This window comes from Sorex araneus, chromosome 3 (genome assembly GCF_027595985.1).
Source record: "Sorex araneus isolate mSorAra2 chromosome 3, mSorAra2.pri, whole genome shotgun sequence".
Classification (NCBI taxonomy): Eukaryota; Metazoa; Chordata; class Mammalia; order Eulipotyphla; family Soricidae; genus Sorex; species Sorex araneus.
Window position 1 is genome coordinate 128,589,869 of NC_073304.1, and position 26,195 is coordinate 128,616,063.

The window sequence follows — 26,195 nt, forward strand, 5'->3', positions numbered from 1 at the left end:
ATAAGTTGCCATGCTTGTATTACCTGGCAAGCATCACCGAGAGTGGTTCCAAAATTCTCATCCTCACCCACTCCCTGCCAGCACCATTGAGAAAATCTGTTAATATAAAAAGTAGTATTACCTAGGCCAGTTTCAACCATAGGATTGTCCCTTATGTTATAATAAGAAATCTGCCTCTTTCATTTCTGGTGGTTGAATTGACTGTTAATGAACTTTTATATACTTGCTATATAAACTATATAATTTTATATACTTGCTTCCTGTAAATGATTTCATCACTATAATGAAAATTCAGATTGAAAGTGTTGCATTCAGTTCTGGGAATAAACTTAACAAAACATACAAATCATTCAGTAAACCTGATATAAAATATCATATTGGAAGATTAATATATTTTTTTCTGTACTAAATATACATCAAGGCCAAAAAAACAGAACCTCAGTGTCTTGAAAGAACATATTACTTTGTGGCTATCTACAATGCAATAGCTTTTCTTTAAAAGTTACATTAAGGAATGAAGATTGAAATTGGCACCTTCTAAAAATTATTATTTAACTTACGTTTATTGCTTTCATAAATTTATAATGATTTTAACCTTACAATACAATAATAATACATGCACTAATAGATTCCTTTGGTCTCCAGTGCCGAATAGTCTTTATTTTCACTAGTGTTCTATTATCTGGAGATGAGAATCATTAACTTGAGCAATTTGACTTTCTTTGCGCTAATTTAATCATGAATCCTAATGATTGTGAGAAGCTAGGTTTATTCCATGACTATGTTGTAACTCTTTAGGGACTAGAGAGATCTAGGATTTAACTTTAAATGTGCAGTTAAATTAAAGCTTCCAAAGTTCTTCATTTTTCTAGTTAATCCCAACAGTGAAGACATATCCAGAATAGATAGATATTCATTAGGGAAGCTAACCCAGAGTGACAGTTTTGTGAAAATAAGAAATTCCAAATTAGCCTTGCCTGTTACCACCCCCCCCTCACCACCACCACCAACAACTATGTTATCTAATGTTATCCTACAGAAAAAAAAAACTGAAACATTTTTAGTATTTTAGTAGATTTGTAGAGGTGCTATTTTTTTTGTAAAAATTTCAAGGAATGTTACAATTGCAGTGATCAAGACATGTTTGAGTCTAGCAATAATCTGAAGAGTAAAATCTTCCTTGAAAATTGCTCAGAAATTTCAGTCAATGAAAAACACTTTGGCTGGACAGATAGTACAGGGGTTAAGGTGCTTCTTGCTTGCATGCAGCCGGCCCCAGTTAGATTTGCACACTGCATGTGAATCCCCTGAGCTTTGCTAGGCATTACCTAAAAACAAACAATAACAACTAAAAGAAGAAAAACCCTCGGATATGAAATTCCTAGTAGATTTCAATGGGGAGGAGTGATTTTATAAAAATTGTTGAGTTTTAACACCCAAGAACTGTAGAAATAAGTACCAGGAGGTTGACCCCATGGCTTCGACGCTGGCCTCACGTTCCGGGGAAAGGGCAACTCAGGAAGCGATCACCAACTACATTGTAGTCGAAGGCCATGTGGGGGAAGGGAGTTGCGGGCTGAATGAGGGCTAGAGACTGAGCACAGCGGCCACTCAACACCTTTATTGCAAACCACAACAGCTAATTAGAGAGAGAAAACAGAAGGGAATGCCTTGCCACAGTGGCAGGGTGGGGTGGGGGGGAGATGGGATTGGGGAGGGTGGGAGGGACACTGGGTTTACGGGTGGTGGAGAATGGGCACTGGTGAAGGGATGGGTTCCCGAACTTTGTATGAGGGAAGTATAAGCACAAAAGTGTATAAATCTGTAACTGTACCCTCACGGTGATTCTCTAATTAAAAATAAAAAAAAAAAATTGTTGAGTTTTGTTATTGGTGTTTGATTTTTGTCATACAGTCACTCATATCCTTATATAAACTGAGACAGACACTCCAATAACATCCATTTTTAAGATCTATATTTCCATTATATTTCTTTTAGGTATAGTATTGTCCTGTAATTTGTGCCTTTGCTGTTTATACTTCCAGGATTGTCATCCTTTCATTAGACTGAGAGTCTCTTGAAGGCAACTTTTGGTATTTAATAGTACAAATATATAGTTCAGTGTATCCTTCACATATCATTATGCTGAATATTGAGAAATCATATTTGAAATCACCATGTTGACTTGGAAAACTGTGCTTAAAATGAGAATCCTTATCATACAAGTAAAGAAAATTCAGGTCTTAAAAAGAGAATTCTGTCATAACCATGTTTGGCATTGATGAAAGTGAAATAGGTTGAAGAGAAAAATTATTAATAGTAAAAAATAAATCAAAATTTAATTTAAAATTTACTGTGATTCATCATCAATAAAGGACATTACTAAAATGTCAGTGATTTTTCTGTTAATATTTATTTAAAATAATATTTCTATCAAAAATATACTCAAATATAATTGTTCCTCCAGCTGATGTTCAGTAATGATTTGATTTTATTTATCATACTCATGTTAACCATCCAAGTTGCAGAACAAATTATATAATGAATCATTATTTACCTACCTTAAGATTCTCTGTCCCTCTCTGAGAGCCCAGCAAGCTACCAAGAGTATACCTCCTGCACAGCAGAGCCTGGCAAGCTCCCTGTGGTGTATTCAATATGCCAAATACAGTAACAATAATGGGTCTCATTCCCCTGACCCTGAAAGAGCCTCCAGTGCAGCACCATTGGGAAGGACTAGTAAGGAGAGGCTGATAAAATCTCAGGGCTGGGACGAATGAAGAAGTTACTGGTGCCCGCTCTAGCAAATCAATGAACAATGGGATGACAGTGATACAGTGATACAGTGAGATGAAATCATCTTATTATTTGCCAGCCTACTATATGTCTCCACTTTCCAGATACCAATTATAAATACTGTGTTCTAATTATTTAAACACTAGTGGGGTTTTATTTTCAGCATGTATATAAAAAAACAACTATTTGGGAAAAGCAATTATAAACTGAGATGTGACAAAAAACAGTTGGTCTTCTTTATTACAAATTCCTGATAACTATCTCTAAGCATGTCACTGGAGACAGTGGGGCTCCAACGCCTTTTTCCAGAATTTTTTACTGATATTCTTCTAGATATTTTCTTCTAGATAATTCTTCTAGATATTCTCTACTTGCTTTGAGTTTCTGTATTTTATGGCCAACATAAGTGAACTCCCTGAGAAACCACACCTAGGCCTGTCATCCTGAAAGGTGTCCCTGTTTAATAAGCAGGTTGACGGGGCTGGAGCAATAGCACAGCAGGTAGGGTGTTTGCCTTGCACGTGGCCAACCCGGGTTCAATTCCCAGCATCCCATATGGTCCACTGAGCACCGCCAGGAGTAATTCCTGAATGCAAATCCAGGAGTAACCCCTGTGCATTTCCGGGTGTGATCCAAAAAGCAAAGAAAATTAAAAAATTAAAAAAATAAGCAGGCTGAAGTGTTTGGTATGGACATGAGAATTGGGCATGAAAATTGGGAGAGAAAATAAGATTCTTGGGGGAGAAAAATAAAGCTTAATGGTGACATAAATGTGCCCAAAGTATACAGAGTCTTTATTTCCAAATAAGTTTTACATTAAATATTACAGAAGAAAAATATTGATGGACTATGGACTCTAATCAGTGATACATAATTTGTGATTTATAAATTTCAGTGGATTTCAGAGAACTATTTTTCTTTTTTAAGCATATGAAAAAATTGCATACTGATTAAATCTATTTCCCCTTCTGACCTTGCCTCAACAAGTGTTCAAACCCATGATGCAGTTAATCATTTTACACAGCAGCTGGTATTTCTCAGTAATTAGTCTTCACAAAGAAGTTCATTCTTCCTGAACATTCTCCTTTCATCTTTCATTAATTCCAGACTACTAAGAATTCCCCTTTTGTTATTATTGTTTATTAAATTTTCATTGTATTTTTTTCCTTTTGTAGGTCAGAAAAAATGGTGTTTTGTGATTGCATTTAATCTTTCTAAGAGCATGATGTACTCACTAAGAACTCAACTTGTTAGCAGAGTTTAGGCTTCAGTTATATTGGGCACAGCTTTGAAACGGGAATTTCTCTTTTCATAGCTTACCTGAAAATGTTCCCCTTCATGCAGCAAAGGAGAGGGGAAAGTTTCATTAACTAAAGAGATTTAATGGCACCAAGTCAAACAGCTCAACTTGAAAGATTTTATTTCTCTTCTTTCTTGGCTTTATAAATCTGCTCTATCTTTGTAAGAATGCTATATATAAAAAACTCAAAATAGATCCGAATAATCAGCCTAATTCATCATGTTCTAAGTAAATAAAAATAAAAGTTTATGACTTTTTCACATACTGGTTGAAAATTTGTGAAGTGATAGATCTGGTGTTAACTTTCTGAATGAACCTGTAATTTTTTTCAATACCTAACCTGGGATCAAATCTAAATCTGTCTTTGAACTAGAACTTTTAATTCAATCGAACTGACTGAGTTCTGTTATTCTTTAAATTCAGAAAGTTTTGAACTCTTTTCCCCACCAGGACATCATCTTCATAGGATGCTCTTTTATAATTTTTCTTTCCTCAAATCTCCATATATTCTGAGGCTAGAATTGAAATTAAGATATTCATGGGTGATGTCACCATTTTGCAACCTTTAGCAGCTTATCTTTTTATACTAGTACTCAATGTGAGAGAAGGTCTATGAAGTCACCTGAAGTAATGTTCATTAGGAATGCATATATTGAGAAAAATTCTACCTGTCCTACTTGGCACTGACATCAATGTTATGAGAATCACCTTCATTATGTTAATGAAGGTAAATATTTAAGGAAAGATATGAGAATTTTAATTTAAATATGTGATGAAAGAATTGTTGAGTGAAGTGAAGGGACAATTGTGGTACACAAAACTTTGTTACTGAATGACTGCAGAACTCACCTACCCTTCTGTGGGGAACATAAGTTATTTGTTCCAGCTTTATTAAGATGTAAATGACATAAAATATAATCTAATCTATGGTAAATATTGTTTTGATTTTATTTTTATGTATGCTATAAAATAATGACTTACCTTAACGTTACCTTATATCTCCAACATATCAAATAATTACCATTTACTTTTTTTGGGGGGAGGACATGGTATTTGAGACCATACCTCTTGTACTCAGGGCTTACTCCTGGTTCTACACCCAGGGTTCATGCCTGGCAGGGCTCTGGTGTCCATATGGAATGTCGAGAGCAAACCCAGGTGGGCTGCATGCCTACCCACTGTACTATCTCTGCCCACCCACATTTCTTATTTTATGGTGATAACGTTTAAGATCTATGATCTTAGCATAATTTAATTATACAGTAATAAAAATTTTGATTTTTATTATCATACTTTCCGTTAGATCCCTAAAAATTTTCAATGTATAACTGTATATCATACAATTGATTAACATCATCCCATACTATACCTAGTAGACATTATTATACTTTCTTTTCTTATGAGCTAAGCTTTTAAAAATATCACATAGAAGTTTTATTAAAATCTTTATCATTGACTTATTTGAATTAACTACATGCCATTAGAACCACATAAAGAAAACACATATTCTGCACCTCATTTGGGCAAGTTATTTCACTTCTTGGGGTTATTGTAAGGCCAAGTATTTCAGTGCGTGCAATTTTCTAGTGAGAACTAAAAGCAATTTTGTTTTCAAGATGATTCACACCCTAATTCTTTTGAGATTTTGCTACCATGCTTAAATTTTTCATTATAGACTAAATTTTTATTTTCCCCCAAATTTCTTATTCAGGATCCCAAATTACGGGAACTTTTGGATGTCGGGAACATCGGGCGGCTGGAACACCGCATGATAACAGTGGTGTATGGACCTGACTTGGTGAACATCTCCCATTTGAACCTGGTGGCTTTCCAAGAGGAAGTGGCCAAGGTATAGTGGATTGAAACTTCTGAAACTTGTCAACCTCGATTTGAATCTTTGTAATATTGTATAATGTATAGGAAAGACTGCATTTTTAAAACTACAAGAGCTGTGATTTACAAAGTTATTGATAGACCAGTCTTAGGCATATAATATTCCAACACCAATCCCACCACCAGGGTTATCTCCCTCCCACCTTAGTTCCTATGCTCTCTTCCATGCCTTCTCACTACCCCTCTACCTGCCACCTTGCCAGGCACATTTTCAAGTTCCTTGGTTGGAGTTTAGGTTTAATGATTACTCTGTTATTGAGTCTGTGTTTTATATATATGGCAATACCAGTTTCTCAAATCACCTGTATACCGGAGGCCCCCATCCTTATTGCCCTTGTTACTTCCTTTGCTCCTCTTCTTGTCTTCCTCCTCTATTTGAAAGACTGAGTTTTTATTGCATTTGATGAGTACTTAAATCTTATTCATAAATGTATCTGCCAACTACAAATGTTAACTCAAACACTTTTAAGCAATATCATCTGCTTAAAATTGTGGAGGGTGTTGCATTAGGAATAAGGCATTTGTTATAATTTCCTTGTAAAGGAAAATATAGATAAAATCTCAGCTTAGGGTCTGGAGAGATAGTACAGAGGGTAAGGGGATTGTTTTGCATGTGAGGAGCCCCAGGTTTAATCTTTGATACTGTGCATGGTTCCCTGACAACCCACAGGATGAAGTCCTGACACAACTGGAATATAGTTCCCAAATCCCCCCAAATGAAAATAAAAGTAAATATTCTTCCAGTTTATTCTTCTTGGCCATACCTTGGAGGATTTCCAGCCCATCTCCTTCCCAACTTCTCACCTTCTTTATTTCTACCCATAAAATTCCCATGTATTTACTACAAGATCATGAAGCTTCAAAATGAAAAACAGGTAGATATATAATTTAAATGATAATAAACATTTTTATTCAGATCTATATTAGAAAGATAAATGAGACATGAATTTCCATTAAGGAGTTGATAATATACTAGGTACTTGACCTTTCAAAAGCTTATTAATTCAAAATCAAATAGCTAATTATTCTAAGGTATCTCCAAGCCTGCTTGGATCAGGACTGGGCCTTCTGCACCCAGACCCATCGTTTTCCAGTGCTTTGGCAGTCACACCCTGAAACTGCCCCGGGCGCCATGTAATCCCATCCATGGCCAAGATCCAGAGACTATATAAAACAAAGCTCCTAGAAGCACGAGGCTGTTTTGCAGCCACACAAACACTTATAGTCTAGCCCACTGATCTGCCTAAAGCAACACACATGTGTTTGGTTTTAGCAAACCTGCTTGTATTTGCTGAAATACATTCTCCGTCCCTCTCAAAGATCCCTGCAAGCTACCGAGAGTATCCCACTCCCATGGAAGAGCCTGGCAAGCTCCCTGTGGCGTATTCAATATAATAAATACAGTAACAATAAAAGGTATCATTCCCTTGACCCAGAAAAAGCCTCCAATCATTGGGAAATACAAGTAAGGAGAGGCTGCTAAAATCTCAGGGCTAGGATGAATAGAGAGCTACTGGTGCCCACTCGAGCAAATCGATGAACAATGGGATAACAGTGACACAGTGATACAGTGATTCTGGCAATGCTCACCTATGTTGCATTTATCAAACAAAAGGGAGCCATAAGTGGAAAAGAATTCTGATGCCTTGCTGTGTTGGGTAATATCCTAATACAAGACCACAGCTTTTAAACTGTTTTTCAGAAATATTTTCATAAAATGATTAACCTAATCATTGAAGCTTACATTTCATATCTGTTCTCTGATAGAATCTCTTCCATCTCAGGTCACAAAGTATGTAATCTGAGGCCACATCATGTCTAGTGTTCAATGTTGGGGCACTCTAATCTAAGAAAATTTTAGTTTTTGATATTGATTGAGAAGTTTTGGTTTACATTAATATTAATAATGGCTTCTTATGCATAATTCCAACACTACACTCATGACAAGTGTACCAAACTCCCTCTCCCCAGGGAATATATATATATTAATGTATATTATATATAATATAATATATATTAATTAATATATATTAATATATATTAATTAATATATATTGATGTATATTATATTATATATAATATACATTAATATATATATTCCCTGGGGAGAGGGAGAATGTATATATTATATACATTAATATATATATTGCTGGGCTGGAGCTATAGTACAGTAGTAAGGTGTTTGCCTTGCACGCGGCCGACCTGGGTTGGATTCCTCCACCCTTCTCGGAGAGCCCGGCAAGCTACCGAGAGTATCTCACCCACACAGCAGAGCCTGGCAAGCTACCTGTGGCTAAAACAGTTTTGGCTGAAAATATCAAAAACAGTAGCAACAAGTCTCACAATGGAGACATTACTGGTGCCTGCTCGAGAAATCAATGAGCAACAGGATGACAGTGATACAGTGACAGTGATATATATTGCTGTCTATTTTTTATTTGTTGCTTTAGGGGCCACACCCAGTGATGCTAAAGGTTTATTCCTCTCTGCACGCAGGGATCATGACTGATAGAGCTCGAAGGATTACATGGTATGCCAGGGATTTAACCTGATTTGGCCTTGTGCAAGTGAAGCACCCTACCTGCTGTACTGTTTCTCTGGTCCTAATCTAACAGTCTTTAATGCTTGGAACTGAGATTGTTTTCTGAGCTACATTACATTAACTTATCTCACCACTGATTTGTTAGTCATTGTAATAGAAATTGATGTTCGACATTCATATATTTTTCCAATGGGATGGAAAAACTGCCCACTATTCAGAGGCCTCAGAAACTACTCTCCAATATGCATTACGAACAATTTTCTCTCTTTAAGAGAAGAGGAACCCATTTGCTTCTACACTATCAGATATGTTTAGAGAGACTTCAGTTCAATGAAAAATATTGGTGACAGTGTTGTATTTGGTAGTTGTTATCACTTTGCTGTCCTGTTGATAACCTTTTGAATTGTTTAGACTTCATTTTGAAATATATTGATACAGGTTGGATGGGTAGCTCAATACAGATAAAAAGCTAAATATCTGGAAAACTTTTTAAGTATCCATCTTTCCCAAATACAATCATAATTTAAGAAGTCACCATTAGCCAGCAGCGAGAGAGCTCAAAAGCCTAGAGAACATGTGTGGCATGCACAGACCCTCTAACTCCAATCCCTGGCATCACATAGGCACTTAGCACTTCCAGATGTGGATTTTCAGGAGTACCTTGATGTAGCCCCAGCACTGTTAAGCCTAAGTAGTATTTTATCACTGGGTACAAGTTTTGATCATTCAGCACACTTTCTTGGGAACCTTCTCTGAGCTAGCCACAATTACAAGGTTAGGGGTAAAACTTTCAGGAATGCTCAGAGTGAAAATTTTGAAGGAAACAAATAATTAAGTAAGCCTATCAGTTGAACCACTATGTGGAAAAATAAGAGGAGAAGAGTAAGGGTGGATGATCACTCTTTCATAAGATGCTTAGATAAAGCAAAGATCTGAAATTGCTCAATCTAACCAGAACAGACTTCTGAGAACTCTCTTAGGTCAGTTCAAATGTTTTAATAAAACAATCATTTCTAAACATTTTATTTAATATTTTCATGCTTTTTTCTTTCACCCAATCACTTGAAATTCAATTTCTAATTTATTCTTGGAGAGATATGACTCCTTTTGTAAGCAGAACTTACAAAGTTAAATCTGCCTTTAATTTTTTTCCTCAATCATGGGACTGAAAGTGTGGTATTTCTTGCAACTAAACAATGACTGTATATTTTATTATGAGCACTATACCATCATGAATTGATAGTCCCTTGGTTGTACAAAGATTAACTTGCCCTGATTACTGCTGGGCATCTTCCTTTATTGTGCCAGGGAAATAAATTGCTGTTGTTCTTTTTGTTGTTTTTCACATTTGCCCTTTGAATCTTTCTTCCCTGATTCTGATCCCAAGAACCAATGGACACATTCACATTTCTCCTCTTGGAATTCTTGGACTGCAGTTCCTCTGCATGGGATGCCTTGACCTGTCTTAGGAGTCTCAAGGAAGAGCTTAATGTTGTCAGCAAAACCTTTACTCTCCTACCCTTAATTTCCAGCAACATTCCATTACAGTACATGGCTCATGGCAAGGTTGAAAGTATCAGTGAAGGAAACTACAATGGTTTAATCCTGACCTACATGAGCAGTACAGCCCTCCATTACAATCTCCAAATAAAGAATAGAGTTAAGACTTTACTAAGACTCCTCCTTGGAAAGATTCTCCAAATTACCAAACTATTTTCCAGTTCTCTTCAGGAATGTTTCTTGAAAATCACCCATGATGCCAATCTCTAGTCTCCATAATGATTGTTTCTTAACCTCCAGGGTTCTGTAATCTTAACCCTATCTCTGTCCATCCCACAACACATCCTGGGCCTGAATGTTGAACCTGGACTGTTACCTCAAGTACAGTCTACACACCTCACTTACTTGATTTTCAGTTTAGGGAGAACTCAACATACATTTTCCCTGTAATTTCTACAATCTAGAAGAGGCTTTGCTTGCAAGAACTTGTTCCAGTCAGTGACAAATTGATATCCCCTTGCACCCCAGTGAGGGATAGTGATCTACTTCCTCCTTCACCCTATGTTCATTCATCAGTTCTCTTCTGGAGCAGACAGAGTCTCAAAGATATACCCCAATAAAGCAGAGGCCAACTTAAAGGTGATAGATCAGAAGCTCTACAAAACTAAGCAGTTCTGTAACTGCAGTGTAGGACAGTATATCAGAAAAGAAAGGGGGGATTTTGTCATTGGAGGAGCACATATGCTTTCCAAATAGCGTCACTGCTACTCACAATCTACTGTTTGCTACTGGTACCTTGGGGAAGTGATCCTAAAGCTTTGGTGTTTCTCAGTAACAACGTCTAGAGGAGGCCTGTTAAAAAGAGACAGTTGGACTTCATGAACCCCATTACAGTTCTGGTTGAAGCCCATGCCAATGGGATGCCAACATTGCTGATCTTAGCATCATGCCTTGACAACCTCTTCTTAGAGACATGTAGTCATTGCTGCCAAATTTGGGATTTTTCTCCCAGTGGGAGCTGGAAAATCCAAATAACATGTTAAATATTGGCAACAGCTGTTTTAAAATCTCGAGTCAAACCAAACACAGCTGTGGGCTAAATAGGACTTGGGGCTTCCATTTGGCAGCTGTTTGGTTGAGATTCAGATTAAGGCAAAAATTCTTATAAATAAAACCTGAAGTTTCAACTACTGAGAATAGTAGGAAAACACATACTATTATGTGTTACAGAGTAAGCACCCTTTCCCCACATGATTATTCACTCTCCCGCTGCTAAACCATTCCTGAAATCCTCTGGGTACTTAAAAGAAATTACCATGACATTTAAAGGAACAGAGAGACAGGTATCTTCTTAATAGCTAATGTGCAAATTAAAACAAAACAAAAATTGTTTTATAGTGTCTACTGTTCTTTACCCAGTGATCACGTACTTAACCAGAACTTTTTTGTCCTACAAGAGGAAAGATCAAATAATATCAAAGAAAACCTTTGAGATGCCTTGGTGTATCTTGAAAATTAAAACACAGAGAAGACAAACTGTCCTTATGTAGTAAAAATTGAAAATCAAAAATTTCACAAACATTATACAGTTTTCTTCAAGGTAACCTTATAACACTATGGGTACAAATGCAAACCAAAAAATTGAGAAAATAATTATTGATGCACAAATCAGGGCTATTTGCTTGCTGCAGAAAATAGGAGTCTTCTATAAATGAACTATTTCCACCATCAAGTCAAATAACTTCATTCTTTTACTTTTTGTGAGAAGAAACTCAGTGAGTACTTCTTTTTCCTGATAATCTGAGTCCTGAGACATGAGGTCAAGGAGAGTTAGAACTGAAGAAGGATTTCATAAATTACATAAATCTGAAGTCTCTGTTGCACTCTCTTGCCAAATGGATATGAACTTTTAGGCCCTTCAACAATTGGGCACATTCTTCATTCATGAAATGAACTGCTTGGCTTCATTTGCTCATTATTTATTCAACATAATTTTATTAAGTCCTCAGCGATGTGCCAATTTTGGTTTCAAATGATGAGAATAATACATGGTAGAAAACAGATAGAAGATACCTACCCAGTCAGGTGGTTCATAGATGTAATATATTCGAGAAGATATAGAACAAAACAGATAGAAGATACCTACCCAGTCAGGTGGCTGATAGATGCAATATCTTTGAGAAGATATAGTACCACACTGTCGTCCTGTTGCTCATCAATTTGCTCAAGCAGGCACCAGTAATGTCTCCATGGTGAGACTTGTTACTGTTTTTGGCATATCGAACATGCCACGGGTAGCTTGCCAGGCTCTGCCATGTGGGCAGGATACTCTTAGTAGCTTGCTGGGCTCTCCGAGAGGGACAGAGGAATCAAACCTGGGTCGGCCACATGCAAGGCAAACACCCTGCCCGCTGTGCAATCACTCCAGTCCATAGGGAAATAAATAATAAAGCATGCCACATATTAGAAGACTAATGTTATTGAGAGGAAAGAAGAGATACAAAGTGCTAAAGAAGTATCATTGAGTAGGGTCATTAATTCAGTTATTTCTGAAAAGATGAGACCTAAGGGAAAACTTGGAAGTGAGGGATCAAGCCCATTGGACATCTGAAGAATGAATATCGCAAGTGGGTTTAACAAGTACAAGATCTCTGAGGCTGGGAAATTTTTGATATATTTTAGGACCAATGAGGACTAGTGTGGTGAAACAAAGTGAGCATAATTAAAAGATACTTGTGGAGCAACTGAAATGTATTTATCGTAGTGTAGACTTTGTAAGAAATTTGTCTTCTGTTGTGAGAGGAATGGAAATCTCTGGAAGATGTTCAAGAGAGGACACACATGAACTGACTTAACCTTTTTAGTCTAGACAACATGAAAAGAGACAATAAGGAAAACAAGATATGAGTTAGGAAAGAATTGAATTTAGTAAATCATGTGAGAGAAAGAGAAGAATCAAGAATGCCAGATTTTTGTCCTAAGAAACAGGAAGGATATAAATAGCACTTACTTCATAGGGAAAATTTTAAATGGAATGTGATTACGGGCATATAACAAGAGTTCAGTTTTCATTACAATCAGTTTGAGATTATTAATAGACACCACCGTGGGTTTGCTGAGTAGGCATTTATAGATATGTAAAGTTGGATTTCACTGCCAAATATAATATATCAAGTTTGAAGACATTCAATAATATATAGTATTTAATGAGACTGGATGAGGTCAGCCAGGAAATAACTATAGATAAAGAATTATCTGTGGCCTAAGTCATTGGTATTCCAATATGAGGAAATTGAGATTAAAGTAATAAGGAAAGGAAGGCAAAGAGATGTCATTGAGGTGGCAGTGAAGCAAGTGTGTGTCCTTGGAAGCCAACACATCAAAGAAAGTGTTTGAAGAATAAAGTGCTCAACATAGTCAACAATTCAAATTGTAATTAATAATTTGTGTAAGTAGAAAACCAAACTTAGTTATTGGGTTTAAAGATATAGGGATCAGAAGAATAAGTGGTAGACACAGGTTGATCTCACTTATCCAAAGCATATAGGATAACTGGACAAGAAAATTCAAGGTATTAACTAGGGTGATGACTTGATCACTTTTGACCCCAGAATGTAGGAAGGAGAATGACAGAGAAGAAAAGAGACAGAGAGGTTAGCAATAAGTGGGTAGAAAGTAACAGGGAGCAGAGATTAAGGGCCTCTAGTATGTCATTGGCATAGAGTAGTGGTATAGCTATATATTGAACGACAAACTTAACAACATTGAAAGCAGAAGGTCCAAATCACATCAACCAAGTTTTAAAATGTTCCTATCGAGGAGGCAGCCTAGGAGCTTAGAGGTGGGTAGAGGTAACCTGAGAACAATAGTGCAGAAAAGTTTATGCTGGTGGTGGGCATGTACTAGAACATAGTATGCCTAAATCTCAATTGTGAATAACTTTGTAAATCACGATGTGTTCATTTAATGAAAAATTACAAAAAGATAGAGAGATCATGGATTATCTTCATTGGAGTAGCTTTTGTAGAGTGGTAGAGTCCAAAAGTCAATTTGGAAACACCTTGACTTTTTAATTGTTTGTCTTGTGTTGGGGTTAGCCCTGCTTTGCTCAGGGCTTACTCCTGAACCTGTGGTCAGAGATCATTTCTGGAAGGCTTGGGGGACCCTATGTGACACAAAGGATCAAACACAGGTTGGCCACATGCAATGCAGGTGCCCTACCTGCTGTATATCTCTCTGGCCCCTAAACTTGATCTTTGGGTAAGATTAGATGTGAGAGGAGAGAAGAGGATGGGTGGCAAAAGAAAGTGAGATCTAGAGTCTTGTTTTAAAAAGAGAGAAACAAGCATGTATATTATGGGGGGTGATTCTCTCATGTAGCATTTCTCAGCCTGGGACCATAGGTGCTATGTGGGCACCCAGAATAATTCAAAGGGTCTATAGGTAAAAATGACATCGATGGGGGCAGTAAGATTAGGGAATAAACCAGTGGAACAGAGAACCTGGAAGGAGAGATTTAGAAGAAGACCACAGTAAGAATACGGTGAGAAACATTGTTCAAGAGAGAAAGCAATGTACTGTGGAAAACTAGAGAATTGTTAGCCTGTGACCTTGAGTAGGCAAATGCAGCAGGACAGAGCAGTGCTCCATAGTACAACCTGAGGGCCAAGTCTGACATACTACTTGTTTCTATAAATGAGTTTTGTTGAAACACCACAGTCTCATTAATTTGTATATTGCCATGGCTTTTTGTCCCTAGTCACAGCTAAACAGCTGTAAGACAAACTCTGTAGGCCACTATAAAGTGCAAATTATATATGACCTTATTAAAATGTTTATTGAACCCAGATTCTAGTTCCTAGCATCACAGATGGTCCCCCAAGCACTGCTGGGAATGATTCCTAAGCACAAAATGAGGAATAAAAGGTTGGAGCAATAGTACAGTGGGTAGGGCACTTGGCTTGCACAAGACCAACCCAGATTCAATTTCTTACACTCCATATGGTTCCCAGAGAACTGCCAGGAGTAATTCTTGAGGGAAAAGCCAGAAGTCACCAATCCCTAAGCATTGTTGTTTGTGACCCTTAAAAAAAAAAACACACACACAGTAATTAGACCTGAGCACCACCAGATGTTTGGCGACAAAACTTGTTTGGCGACAAAACAAACAAGAGGCTGGAGTGATAGTACAGAGGGTAGGGTGTTTGCCTTGCTTCCTTGCTTGCGGCTGACCAGGGTTCAATGCCCAGCATCCCATATGGTCCCCCGAACCAGGAATAATCCTGAGTGTATGAGCCAGGAATAATCCCTGTGCATTGCCAGGGTGACCCAAAAAGAAAAGAAAAAGCAAAAATATTTATGGTTCTTATCCTATTTAAGAATAAAAGGGCGAGGCTTAAGACAGGAGTGAGTGTGGACCCAACATTCATGTAGAGATGCTGGTGAGTGGTGTATGTGAGCACTTAGCTGATTATTCCTCCTTTCTCAATTATAAAGGAGGGAAATAATCTGTGCTTCAGTGAAGATTATTTGAATCCTAAAATATTTGTAGCACTTATTTGGTTAAATTTATTAAAGATCTGACTGATATAATTACATGGACAACAAAAGGTAAATTAATTTTATTAAACCCAAAATAGTACAATTTTAAGCATGTTTAACTGATTTATCAGATGAATGCAGAATTTTCATTATTTACAGTGTTTGAAAATAAGTTCTTTTTTTTTTTGCATGCCTAAGTTTAGCACCCCTTTCCAATATATTGTTTTGGTTTGAGCTATTGGGTGTTTGGATGAGGGTAGGGATTACTTAAAGACTTAAGAGTTTTGTATATTACTCACTCTAGTTATTCAGCATTCCCGCAGTCTAAACAGCATTTCCATAGGATGAAAAGCAAAGTCCTCCTGCTACATGCAGTTTTCAGTATTGTCATATACTGGTGTTTGTTGCCTTCTAATGTCAGGAATCCATTAACTCTTAAAGGATCATCCTTCATCTAGAGCATTTGGCAAGGAATGTAATCTATCACATAATTCACAAAACAGAATGAATGCCGATATGCAAAGGAATGGAAGGTGAAGACTCCCCTGCTTATATTTAGTAAACTGAAATGATTTTCAGCCTGCTTCTTACTTCGATTCTCATGCCTTGAAATTGCTTAGTGTCTGGAAATTGACTCACCCATACATCCTAGCCTTGTTCCTTGTTTGTGCAGTAAGTCAGTGAGATGCTGTGCCTGGGATTGAACGAAGATGGGCTTTGCTAAAGGCATAAGTCTCTCTGTTTTTGGGTTTTTGCGTAACATCAGGTGATGCTCAGGGATTACTCCTGGCTCTACGCTCAGGAATTACTCCTGGCATTGCTCAGGAGACCATCTAGGATGCCAGAGATTGAACTTGGGTCAGCTTCGTGCAAGAAAACACACTACACATTTCTAATTATATAACTATATTTAACAATTTTTACAATAGTTATAAATGAAATAACATACTATATTTTCCTTTTAGTTTGATTTCTATTACTCAATACATTTTAAAATTCTTCTGTTTCTTCTTGCTTGTGTCTGTTGTGTGTTCATTCTCTTTACTAAAAGATTTACTGTAGTGTATTTGTCTATCTTATAATTTATGAATATTAAGATAGTTTCAGATTATGGCTATTACAAATAACATTGTTGAAAATATGTCCCTTTCTGTGAGACATGTAAGTTTTGGTCACAGATATTCATTGCTAGGTTTAGATAGATAATGTCAATTTCCCAAACTGAATCACTTTATTCTTAAATGGTAATTCATCTATTCACCTATTTAGTAGAGAGTCCTTTGGTTGAAATACATATCTTGAAATACTTCTCATAGAATTTGAGCTTTCCAAAAATATTGTGTACAGAACATCAACCTATAATGACTGTAATTTTAGGTATTTTTAGGGGATGTTTGTGCCTCTTCAGCTTAAAGTGTCAGAGAATCTAATTCATGCATTTGGAGGGTGTGATCTTGGATTTACTAGAACTTTTTTCTTAAGTTCTGTGCCAGATGCTTGTTCCACTCCAAAATGATTTGCAAGCTCTCTGAATTTCCTAACTAACTTCACTTTCTTTCTTCCTCCTTCTTCTCCCCACCATTTTATTCAAGTTCTTGATAAATTTAGACACCTAATATTTTCTTGGGATTCTTTCTTTTCTTTCCAATTCTATAAGTCCATTAATGAAAGAATAATTTAAAAAAATTTTTGGTCCATACCTGATGGTGTTCTGTGTTAACTTCTAGCTGTATGCTCAGGGATTATTCCTGATAGGGTGCCTAGGGACTATATGGAGTGGCTGATATTGAACATTCAAGTGCAAAGCAAGTGCCCTACTGGCTGCATTACCACTCTAGTCCCCTTGAGAACAATGTTTTACAATTTTAAAGCTGATTGTGCTTAAAGTTCTTTTTATTGTTTATCACTGATAAAATGGGGCTTCCCATGTATATCATTTATTCATTTATTTAACCAACAAATATTTATTGAAGGCCTAATATGTACCAAGAAGCTCATTGAGCATTGATCAATGACTACAACAAGCAAAGCCATTGCCTTTGGGCACTGGTAATTCACCACTTGGACCTATGCATCATTCTGCTTCCTTTTCCTACCTACCCTGTGATTCTTTCTGCCTGTAAAATTTTCATTTTAATGCTTTCATGAATACATGTTTTCCTATATTTCTTTATGCAAAACAAGATTCTTATCTTCATTCTACCCTATAGCACCAAACCCTGAGGTCTCAAGTCATTATGCACTGCATTTTCATTTGGGGAACAACTCCTTTTAAGAAACTGAGGCCTCCTTGACTGGTTGCCCAAGGCCCCTTCTTTTAGCACAGCTGTCTCCATAATTAGCCGAGCTTCTCAAAGAGAACAAAAGGAGTATTAACTTCCTGGCTTCCATTGTGTGAATCATTCCCATACCTCACAATGTCCCCACTCAGAGGTATATCATGCTCACCTTATCCTAACCTTGCTATTATACACTTTCATGAGAAAATGAAAAACAGCCTCAATTGACCAAATAGCAGAGACCTTTGAAGCTAAGGAAATGAAAAATGATGCCACAAATAGGAAGCCTTTTTAAAGGAACAAACAAATATCATAGTCTACAAAATAAAAATGGGAGAGGAAAAAAAGACCAGTAAAGGGGATAAACATACTGATAAACATACTGATTTCTCAAAACCTTGGGAATTTTCTTGAACATTCTTTCAAATTAATATTTGCATATTTAAAACTGACTTAAAAACATAAAAGTCTTATCTATATTTTTAAGTTGCAACATGTACTTCATAATAAGAATTTTATAACACTAACATTTACCCCCCAGAGCAATAGCACAGCAAATAGGGCGTTTGACTTGCACATGGCCAACCCAAGTTCGATTCCTCTGTCCCTATCGGAGAGCCAGGCAAGGTACCCATAGTATCTTGCCCGCAAGTCAGAGCCTGGCAAGCCACCTGTGGTGTATTCCATATGCCAAAAACAGGAACAACAAGTCTCACAATGAAGGTGTTACTGGTGCCCGCTTGAGCAAATTGATGAACAACGGGAGATGACAGTGCTACAGTGACAGGGAGAACATATACACTAAAAAGGTTTTCTCCTTTGCTTTTTTAAATTTAGGACTAATTTTGGATCATAAGCAATGACTTTCTTTTTAACTTTTCTATGAACAAAACTATTTATAAAGGGACTCATAAGAATGAGGTTTTGAAATTGATTTCTGGCAGCACATAAACAGATATAAATTTTAAACTATATCATATGTTGTTTCAATCAATATATTTTCAGACATTATGGAAAATATAGCATAATCTCTTTGGGAATAAAATATAACCCCAAATATTGATGTTTATAAATGTGAAAAATTAGCTCTATTAGCAATGGTGTTTTGAGACCATCCCTGATCTTTTCATGATAACAAAGCATGCTTATGTCATCTGAAAATATGCTCCCCCCAATCAGAAGTAAGGGCTAAGTTCCTACTGTGCCAATGCATTTCACAATGAGTCTTAAAATTTTGCACGTGGGTGTCCTTTGTTGGAAAATGAGATTCACCCCACGTTCTGCACTTGAGTTTTGGATAAATGTGGAGCAAATGAAGGATGCATATCTTAACTTTTAAACTGTGAAAATGCCACCCATCTGGAATATCCACATAAAAGTTTAAAAGTTCAGAAGTCAAAAAGAGAGACATTCATAATAAGGGAGAGAGGAGGGAGAGGAGAGGGAGAAGCAACTTGGATGTCAGGCTCCTTACACCTAAATGAGAACCAGCATTGCTATTTTAATGGTTGTGACGAGAGGGTCCTAGATCCTCTGTTGTCTAGCTGTCTATTTTAAGTTAACATATACATTTCACTCCACACACAGAGATGACTGTGATGGAGAGTTCAGACTGTGCACTCCATTTGGTACCAGCTCCTTCTCAGGACCGGAAGTCAACAAAACCTTTCCTTCCATCCATCCTTAACCAGAAGCAGGGTGCCTCTCTCTTGTTCCTCTGCCATGTGTGCCTTCTGAGCCTGGCATCTTTGTAAGCTGTGACTCTGTCATCTCTATGCCTTGCCTTGAAGAAGCCACACAGATTGTAAAAAAAAACAAAACATAAAAGTTTTATTTTCTGAAGATAAGATCTAAAAATAATTGCCTCCTTATTTATGAGGGAAAGATAGCTGACAGCCTTTGAGACTGGCAAATTGAACTGTCTCATCTACCTGCCTTAAATATCAGTTGCTGTTTTTTTGCTCTCAATGCATTAAATGTGCCTAGTGAATTAACTTCTCCTTAGAATAAAGCAAAAGTGTTTTTCAAATGGTGTCACTGATTATCCCAATAAGTATATAATAAATAATATTATTGATTCATTCAGAGCCTGGCAAGCTCCCCATGGCATATTTTACATGTCAAATACAGTAACAATGACAGTCTCATTCCCCTGACCCTGAAAGAGCCTCCAATCATTGGTAAAGATGAGTAAGGAGAGGCTGCTAAAATCTCAGGGCTGAGACAAATGGAGACATTACCGGGCCCACTCAATAAATCAATGAACAATGGGATGACAGTGAAACAGTGATACAGTGATTGATTCATTAATAAATATTTGTTATCTATTGTATCATAGGTATGATTTTGAGTACTTGATCATTTTTAAATTAAATGGATAAGATAAAAATTCTGTCCTTCGAACCAAGAAGATATTACATTGGGTTTTTGTACCTTCTTTCATGCAGCTGACCTAGGGTCTAACACAGGCATCCAATATTATCCCCTAAGCACTACCCAGGAGTGATCCCTGGGTGAAAAACCAGGAGTAAGACCTGAGTACTGAAAGGTAAAATAATTTAACAAATTATTTTATTAAATTACCCCCAAACAAAAATAATAAAAAATTTAAGGAATTTGCTGGAAAAAATATATTGTCCTTGTGAAACAGTATTCCGAGTGGACTGAACATGAATGTAATAAGTAAGAATGTAATGGGTGCTAGGGATAAAGCAGGGAAGTTGGATAGAAAGTTCTGAGTGTGAGGGTTTCATACTATTAAATTCACTGATCAGATAAGGTCACAATGAAAGGGTGGCATTTCAGAGAACTTTGAAGGTAATGGACTGAGTCATTACAGTGGAGAAGAGCAGGTGCTGAAGCAAACATGTACGCAGCACGCTGATGGAATGGCACGAATCCAGTCTGGTAGAAAAAAAGATGATAAAGAAGAAAGAATCAGAAAGCTTAGAAACGGGGCTGGAAAGATATTATATTAGATAGAGCACCTGCCTTACTGACCCTGGCTTAATCCCCAACACCGCATATGGTCCCCTGAGTGTACCATGAGTGATCTCCAAACATAGAGCTGGTAGTAAGCCCTGAGCACTGCCAGATGTGCCCCCAAAACAAAAAATTAAAAAAAAAAAAAACAGAAAGCCCAGGGGAGTGGTGGATAGTTGCCACAAGAGTTTGACCTATCACAATAGCACCTATCTTCATTGTTCCATTATTTAGAGCAATGACTGATTTGGTGTAACATAACAAGATGGATATGAGTGCTGTTGAAAAACAGCTTCTGTAGAGGTTCAGAAGCTGAAAAGAGGATGGATAGAATAGAATGTTTGGGGGAGAGGTAGTGAGCAATAGAATCTAGGTGTGTGTGTGTGTGTGTGTTTTGAATGTGAAGCCGAAAAGACATGGGTAAGAGACAACTCATGAAAAAAAATTGGATGTAAGGCTGATCAGAAGTGTTTTGTCTGTTTGGGGTTTTTTGCTTGCTTATAATTGCATTTATTGAGAAAGACAGTCAGTTAAGGGAAGAGAAATAAGATATCAATCTAATAGTATCCAATAAAACAGTAGAATTGATGCAGCCATGGCAGGTGTAAGTTCTGTGGTGTGAATGGTATCAAGTGATTGTGGATTTGTCTAGGCATGCCAAAAACTGGGTACTGGACATGAGACATAGTTTATTGAGAGTAAAGATAAGAAGGACTTTTACATGGGAGGGACTCAGAAAGAGTGCCTGAAGAATAGTTATGGTGTGGGGAGTTTATAGGTTCTCCTAGTGGTGACATTAGATTGAATAGTTACTCTATGACTAATGGTGCTGTTTGTGTATTTCTCAGTTGCCAGACTGAGTTAGGGCTCCCTGGCATCTCTGAATAGGATTTTGAGAGAAGTGTCTGATATTTCATTGGTCTGCAATGCAGCTTTGGACATACTTTATGTTAGTTAAGCCCAGTGGAAGCTACCGGCTCTGCTAGTGGCTCGGGGACCTTAAAGGCTATTAACACTTTCTTTCCCACAATTGTTTCTGGATTTTGGATGAGAAAGATTGTTGACTCTTTCCCTGCCTGGGCCTGAGAAGAATTATAGACAATGTCACTGACTTTTTCTGAGGAGTCATTTTCAGAGTGTAGTAGATTTTAAGGTAGCAAGTGAGAGAATTTGCAAAGTGATTTAAGATGAAGTGTCTATTGGAAATTGCTGGACAAATCAAGAAATCATCTTCCAGAATGGCCAGAGATGTGACTACTTAAGTCTCTTGGGATACTGTATCAATGATGGTCAGGGAACATAAGCAAACACTGGTGAAGGTGATGAGATGAGGCAATAAGAGAGTACCTATTTCAGTAAGTTATATGCAGAGGAAAATAGCACTGCGCTGTAGCAATGTTGTCCTATTGTTCATTGATTTGCTCGAGTGGGTACCAGTAACGTCTCCATTGTGAGACTTGTTGTTACTGTTTTTGGCATATCGAATACACCACGGGTAGCTTGCCAGGCTCTGCTGTGTGGGCGAGATACTCTCGGTAGCTTGCCGGGCTCTCCGAGAGGGACGGAGGAATCAAACCTGGGTCTTCCATGTGCAAGGCAAATGCCCTACCCACTGTCTATCACTCCAGTCCCAGAAGAAAATAGAGTGGAAGATGAAATGCAGAAAAAACAAACTAATGTCAGTGTTTTCCAAAGTGGGCGACACCACTCCTGGGGAATGCTGGGAGCATCCAAGAGGCAGTGAAAGGCATGGGTGCAATTGGGGGGAGCACTTTCTGTTCATTCATTTACAGATGGTTGGTTTCCCAGGGAGCACTGAGTTCTTAAAGGGGGACAATAGACCTGACTAGTTTGGGAGCCTCTGCTCTCAGTTCTGCATGTGAAATGTCAGATATAATCCTATCTGGGGTCTTTAAGTGAATGTGTGGGTCTCACAAAAAAAATTGGCAGTAGTAAAAGGTCTTGGAAAGTTCAATGCTCAAAAATTAATTCAAAATCAACTGTGTAATGAATCTGAGGTGGTTCTGGCAGCACTCCACCTCATTGCATTTCTAAGGGGAAAAAGTGTCGCAAGTGGAAGTTTAAGAAGCTTTGATCTAGAGAGCAACAGTTAAGCTGTCAGTTAAGTCTTTGATGCACTCAGAAGCAATTGATAGAAACTAATGTTTCTAGACTTGTAGAAAGAGCCTGAAAGAATAAAAGCTAATAAGTGGGAGTAGAGACAAGGGCCAGAAATTAAAGGCATTATTAAGTGAGAATTTCAGCCCTATCACCCCTCCTTCTGTTCCTCATATAGAATATTAATAACCAATATTTTTTAGTCTGATGTTTATCTTTTGAGGAATTGAACAAGCTGTTTGAAATGTACTAGGGTGACTAGATTTCGGATTTTCAGGTCCAAAGTAAAGCTTTTTCTCCAATGGATACCATACCATACTGACTAGCATCAGCGGATTTATTCAAAAACGATACTAGTGAGTTCCACTCACGTGTTTAGTTTTCAGTAAATCCTTTTATCACCTATTCTAGAATGTGATTTAAAAGTCAAATATCTATAAGCTATTAAGAAAGACCATAGGTGAGGAAGGTGACTCAAGGAATTGCAATGCAAGTTTTGCATGCAGAAGTCCTAACTTTAGTACCTGATCTGACATGATCCCCTGAGTTCCACCAGAAGCACTTCCCATAATCAAATACTTTATTACAGCCTGGTATAGCCCCAAAATAAAAATTTAAAAAAATTAAAAAGTCAAAATAAGCTTATTCACCAACTATAATCCAGAGTCTACTCATAAACTAATCTTGAAAGAGATCAACAAGTGGCAGAATTTCTCCTGAACACCACACAATACAGAGTTATCCAGGGTACCTCAGAGGGGGACATGTAAGCCCAGTACCCACCCAAACAGTACCCTGCAAGCCCAAAACCCCCAAACTCTACAATTTCCACCATGTTCCCTGCTGGATTCCACTGCTCAGATGAGCCTCATTCAGAAAATAATCTGTTGAAAAATTCAGGTATGCAGTTTAAAAACCTAGTTTAAAATGTAACTCCAACTATCATCCCCTTAAAAAAATTGGACTTCTTGGAGTATGGCCACGAATCATCTCAAATTCTACAACACTGATAAACAGACTGAATGAGATATAATGTATAAGACAACCAATCTCAAATAACAAAATATAAACACAGAAGGTTTAACAGGCAATTGCACCTTAGCCATCTTTTATATAAGAGTTTAATGATTCCATGGTGAGGTACAACAATCTTCACTAGCTTTCTTAATAAAGAAACATTTTTGATGATTCTTTTAGCAAACTATTTATAACAAGCAATATAAAATAAATTATTGAAGACCTGCTATACAGACAGGCTTAAGCATTGGCTGGGAAAATTTGAGATAATTGGTGCTGGGAAGGTGCAATTGTGATTAAATTGATGTTGGAATATTGAAAGTCTGTAACCAAATAAATGACTTAATAGTGTGATAAAGTTTAAAAAATTAAATTTTAATAATGCTGAATAATAAATTAGTCCAAAATGAACAGCAATTTTTAATTACAAATTTTCTAAGAGAATTTGGCATGCTATATTGACAAGATAAGAACAACATGCTATTTTTTTAAGTAAGAAAGTCTTCTCAGAATTCAAAACTAAGATACTGGAATAAAAACGTTGAAGTACACAACAGTAAAATAGTGAAGGCAATAAACAAACAACCAAAAATAAAATACAAAGAGATTGCATAAGAGAGAGACAATAAGAAACAAGCACAGGTAACTGGGGAGATAGCTCAGAGGTTTGGAGTGCATGCATGTTTTACATGCTGAAAGCCCTATGTTTGATTACTAATAACATATGCCCACACCCTATCCTGGCAATGCTGAGAATGGCCCTCATGGCTCCTGGACTGTCCGTCTAAGCAATAATACACCAAGGCTATGCCAAGCACCAAACTAATATTCCAGTATCAACTACACAGCGTAGTCTCTCTTAAGCACTGTAGTCTCTCTTAAGCACTGCTAGAGAAGTCACCATTACCCTTTCCCAAAAAGGGTAGCACTGCACTGTAGCACAGTCTTCCCATTGTTCATTAATTTCCTTGAACAGGCACCAGTAACGTCTCCATTGTGAGACTTGTTATTGTTTTTGGCATATTGGACACACTGAACACACCACAGGTAGCTTGCTAGGCTCTGCCGTGTGGGCAGGGTACTCTCGGTAGCTTGCCGGGCTCTCTGAGAGGGACGGAGGACTCGAATGCGGGCCGGCTCAATGCAATGCAAACATGCTACCCACTGTGCTATCACTCCAAAACAATATATATCTAGACAATATATACCGTAGACAATAGGAAGGGAAATATAAAAGAGAGGAATATAGGAAAACCGTAATACAGAAAAATATGTAAGACTTAAAGGAAACTGCTGATCACAATACTTAAAGAGCAAGAATAGGAATGAAATCTATTCAAGCAATATCTGTAGGAGAGTGAAAGTGATGAGGACAATGAAAATACAGAATACAACCTTAACTTTTTTCTACTAAAGAGAAAATTTAAATATAAAGAGTGATAAATATTTTAGAAATTTAATATGCAAAATGTAAGACACTCTCAACACAATCAGAAAAATCAATAACGAGGAAAAGCCAATAAATATACATTTGGTTCTAAGAATTTATCATTTTGAATTCCGTATGGAACATGATGTTGAAGCCATCACAAATGAGCTAATAATGATTAAATATGTGATCCTGAAGAGAGTTTATTTATATTAGTCATGTACATTTCTACTTTATTGAGAAGTAACATGCATATATAGCAGAATTAAATCTCATTCCATGAAAATTGGATGGCAGCAATTATATTCTAAGATCAATACAAAAATCATCACCATCATCATCATCATCATCATCATCCCATTGACCATCGGTTTTAGTAATGTCTCCATTTGTCTTAGCCCTGAGATTTTAGAAGCCTCTCTTCACTTGTCCTTCCCAACGATGCTGCATTGGAGGCTCTTTCAGGGCCAGGGAAATGGACCAAATACAGAAATAGTTGTGCAAATATGTGATTTAGAAATAATTTAATGTGGAACTAAGCCCCAGATATTAAAGAATAGAAATACTGAAAACATTTTTCAAGAAACATCAATCAATCAGTCATCATCCCATTGATTTTCTAATTTGTTGAGCTCTCAGCAACCTCTCCATTCGTCCTATCCCTGAGATTTTAGAAGCCTCTCTCTGCTCAGTCTTCCCAACTATGCTGCATTGGAGGCTCTTTCAGGGGCAGGGGAATGAGACCCAGCTTGTTGCTGACTTTGCATATGAATATGCCATGGGAGGCTTGTGAGGCTG

The 26,195-nt window shown here is 37.2% G+C and overlaps 1 protein-coding gene across 3 annotated transcripts in view; it reads left to right on the forward strand.

The window, feature by feature from the left end:
- Positions 1-26,195, forward strand: part of PLCB1 (phospholipase C beta 1) — a 797,636-nt gene that overhangs the window by 493,912 nt on the left and 277,529 nt on the right. For all 3 annotated transcript variants that reach the window (XM_055133540.1, XM_055133538.1, XM_055133539.1), the window contains one exon: positions 5,808-5,945. In XM_055133540.1, the coding sequence (XP_054989515.1) occupies positions 5,808-5,945 (138 nt within the window). The remainder of the gene's footprint in view (positions 1-5,807; positions 5,946-26,195) is intronic.